At 33.1% G+C, this 4,372-nt stretch overlaps 1 protein-coding gene across 1 annotated transcript; it reads left to right on the top strand.

The window, feature by feature from the left end:
- Positions 1-687: 687 nt before the first annotated feature.
- Positions 688-4,093, top strand: LOC110922805 (adenine phosphoribosyltransferase 4). Its single transcript, XM_022167013.2, has 6 exons — positions 688-833; positions 928-1,038; positions 3,021-3,113; positions 3,205-3,354; positions 3,588-3,646; positions 3,832-4,093. Exons 1-6 carry the CDS (start codon positions 746-748, stop codon positions 3,904-3,906), a joined length of 576 nt encoding a protein of 191 aa, XP_022022705.1. The 5' UTR covers positions 688-745; the 3' UTR covers positions 3,907-4,093.
- Positions 4,094-4,372: the final 279 nt, after the last annotated feature.

Raw genomic sequence — 4,372 nt, 5'->3', positions numbered from 1 at the left:
ATGCATGAGCATGCTAAAGTAAAATGTCGTTTTTATGCTTCAAATTCTCATTGGTCATCTTGGTACTAAAAAACATGATAGTAATGACAATTTGAAGCACGTCATTTTACGTTAACATAGTCATACATCTCAAATCTACAATGTCATAATAAAAAAATATTATTATTTTTGTTTATTATAGTGGATGGACTAGAGGGTGTAAATGATTATAGGTACCTGCAATCAAATGTTAACTGTTCTTCAGGTTTGATTGATTTAAGAGCAAAGATACCAAGAGTTAGCATTAGATTACATGTACTTGTAATCATTTACACTCTTTGGTCCATCGACTATAACAAACAAAAATTAAAACATAATATTTTTTTATTTTGCTATTGTAGATTTAAAATGATTTAAGATATACGAGCAGGTTAAAGTAAAATGTCGTTGCAATGCTTCAAATTGTCATGGTTATCTTGGTATTAGAAAAGACATGATCGACATGACAATCATGCCTTTTTTACGATTATGCCTTTTATAATACCAAGATAGCCACGACAATTTGAAGCACCACAACGACATTTTACTTCAACATGCCCATATATCTTAAATCAACGATACCAAAATCAAAAATATTATTAATTATATTTTTGTTTGATATAATGAACCATTATAAATACCGTTATTTCCCTCTCATTTTCATCACCCTAAAACCCCCTCATCTCCGCCATTAGTAAACCTGCAACTGCTTCTTCGCACCCTCACAATGTCGTCCGGCGATGACGGAGAATCCTCCGGTCGTCTCACCGGTATCAAATCTGCACTTCGCGTCGTCCCCAACTTCCCGAAACCAGGTACATACAATCATCTCTCACTGGCTAATTTGTATCAAACATAATCACCTACATTCATGAACGATAATAGATGATTGTTTTTAAAATCAAACAGGCATAATGTTTCAAGATATCACTACATTGTTGCTTGATCCGAAGGTGTTCAAGGATACTGTCGATTTGTTCCTTGAGCGGTACAGAAATGAAAACATATCTGTAGTTGCAGGTGATTGTTTTATTTTTATTTTTATTTTCTGAATTGTATCTAACTGTGTTGTGAATTAAGTGATATCATCATGTTTAGCCTTTTAGCTGTTTATTTAGTGAGGTAATTGTTCTCTTTTAGTTATCAAAATTATCAAGATGTAGTGTCAACAGATGCACTTTACAGTTTACACACATAAACTTTTTAAAAAATTAAAAAAAAAAAAAAAACAAGCTAGGGTAATTATGATCATTATTATATATAAATATATATATATTTAATTTTAAGTTGATAATCGCTGCAATGGATCAAAACCGATATATACAGTATAATTTATTGTTTAGCAAGTTTGAGGTGACCTTTGTTGTATGAATTAAAAAAAAAAAAAAAAAACTCATGGTATTTTTCAATGGTTAGGAGTGAAGTAACTTGATCATAGAGTTTTATTTTTCAATGGTTAATAGATGGTGGGAACATTGATTACTTGTTATGAGTGCTTATGAGTGGTTTTTGGATGTGCTATCTCTATCAAGATCCAAGTTTTGGAGCCTTCAAAGGGTGGAACTGTGGTAAGCGCTTGAGTCACTCTAGCGGAGGTCTCATGTTTGAATCCAGCTGCCAGTGGTTTTGTGCCTTTAACCTCTTTGAAGGCCGCATGCCCAATGCAAGCTGCATTTTACAAAAAAAAAAAAAAAAAAATCCAAATTTCCAAATTCTGGGTGGGTAATGGTGGTTCTTGTTGTTGTTGTGTGTGTGTGTGTGGGGGGGGGGGGGGGGGAGGGGGTCACCGCGATGATGATGTATATTTGTATATGAGGACAGATTTCTTTGAACTTTATTGGCTTCATTTCGTCACTTTGCGGATTTTTTAAAATATTTGCACTGTTTGGATTAGATGCTTTTGAATTTGAGGGTCATTTCTTTTCACTTTTTCAATTTGTGTGCATATATGCTGGTTCTATATCTCTGGGTATCATATTAGGATGATCAATTATTGTTAGTTAGATAGATCATTTGCAGAAGGTGGATACTCTAGTGTAATCATGTGGGCTTTGATTGTTTTTGTCCTCTGCCAATTACTCAGCACCTTACAAAACCGCTCTTTTTTTTTTGGGGTTGAACATTTCGTCAGTTTATCAGGTTGTGCAGTTCTGCCTCTCTTGTCTATTAGCATGTACTGTTTAGAGCTATAGCTTTTGTGGGTCAGCGAAATATATTACAGGTCGACATAATTTATCGTTTACTAGAATTTGAAATTTATATCTGAGGCGTGTTAGGGATCTTCATCATGTGGTTTAGAATCCTAGAATCATTCTATTCGTTTATATCACATGATTAACCCGAAGTATGCAACTATGTATACGCATTTTTGGCCCATTAATTAGTTTCTGATAAATCCTAAGGCTGAGAGAAGTATGCATCTTGTATGCATAACCGGATAAAAACGATTTTACATATTTTATTTTGGAGTTTAGGGTCAAAACAAAGTATATAACCGAACAGCCATCTTACGTTTGGTAGCTTTACTTGTTAACTTCTTGTCTCTTTTAATTTTTGTCATATGATGAGAGTATTTTTTTTATTGTCACATATGATTAATCTGAAAGTCTATTTCTTTAGTATTTATATGTATGTTTCTACCTACTAAACAGATAATCATAATTATAAATTTATAATAATCCTTACCTTGAGCTCTTTAGACCTACTGATATTTGTCTCCATATCACCTTTTTTTTTTTTTTTTTTTTTTTCATTTTGCAACTTTATAAAGAAAATGCAGTATTAAACAAAGTTTGTATTATTCTTAAATATGTTAATTAAAAATTTTAAAATAGATGATTGAAAATTCTTAAATCTGTCTTGGGGCATCTTTTAGTAGAAAGTTTTGCAATTATTGTGGAATCTAGGGATGCATATGGATGTTAAGCAAATCCACAGTTTTATACTTGATGCATGGGTTTTATTAAAACGAAAATATTTTAAAAATGTTTTCGTTATACCAGGAATTGAGGCTCGTGGTTTCATATTCGGTCCTTCGATTGCACTTGCAATAGGAGCAAAGTTTGTTCCATTAAGGAAGCCAAAAAAGTTGCCTGGTATGTTACATCTGTAACTTTTTGTGTAGCAGAAAATAATGATATGGTTTATATGTGTAAAAATATTGAGGTTTGGAAGTTATAAATACAGGTGAAGTGATATCAGAAAAATATGTATTGGAATATGGGTCGGATTGCCTTGAAATGCATGTTGGAGCGGTTACATCTGGAGACCGAGCTATAGTTGTTGATGATTTAATCGCTACTGGGGGCACCTTTTGTGCGGCAATGAACTTACTTGGTACCCTCCAAACTTTATTCACTTGGGTTGGGTCATATTGACCCGAAACTTTGTATACCTTTTTTTTAAATAAATAGCGTGTCATAAATGCTTTTAGAATACTTTTTGGTCAACTTTTGACCCGTTTAACCTATCTAACATGTTTCCTTTTAAGCAAAACTGTGCGTTTAAGCTAAACATGTTTTAATGTCTATATAAACTAACAATACCCGATCATGTATATGGTTTCGCAGAGCGTGCAGGAGCCGAGGTTGTCGAGTGTGCTTGCGTGATTGAAGTACCGGAGCTGAAGGTACTTTCTTTATCGTTATTATTTATTAAATAATACCATCATATTAGAGAACAATTGCATTTCTCATTTGACTCTTAGATATAATTTAAGTGTGACTTCTAGTTGTCAAGTATTAAAGAATAAACTTTGACTGTGACAAAAGGAATAATCATAAATTTATCTTTATTATTATTCAATGGATGTAGGGTCGCGAACGATTGGAATCATGTGGGAAGCCATTGTATGCACTTGTTGAGTCGCAGTTTGAGCGAAGATCATAAAGATTTCATGCATTGCGGGAAAGGTGTACATTAGAGGGGTCTTATTCTTATTTGCCATAACTCTTGTCCTAATATGTGTCTCGGATGGTAAACTTTGGTGATAGAACCTTGGAGAGTAAGATCAAATAAAAAACGGCGATTGTTTTGATTCTTTTGATCTGGATTCAAATACACTTCGAGTTCACAACGAATATGATTTTTAGATCTCCTTAATTCTATATCAATGCACTGTTTTGTTGTTCATCATCTTGCTTCATGATATTACATGTGCCATGAATAGACATAATTTCTTTTACATAAGTTTGTTGATTAATTGAAGTAAAAGAGAAGTTGAATGGATAAATGAAACTTCCCCAAACATACTTCTTAGAGAATTAAAAACTGACTTATTTTTCCATGATTGTTTTTATAAGGCTACCCATTGTGGTTAACTAAAAAGTTCATAACGCCCAGTTTAGACAATGGA

Source organism: Helianthus annuus, chromosome 2 (genome assembly GCF_002127325.2).
Source record: "Helianthus annuus cultivar XRQ/B chromosome 2, HanXRQr2.0-SUNRISE, whole genome shotgun sequence".
Classification (NCBI taxonomy): domain Eukaryota; kingdom Viridiplantae; phylum Streptophyta; class Magnoliopsida; order Asterales; family Asteraceae; genus Helianthus; species Helianthus annuus.
This window is presented reverse-complemented; position numbering and strand designations above follow the sequence as displayed.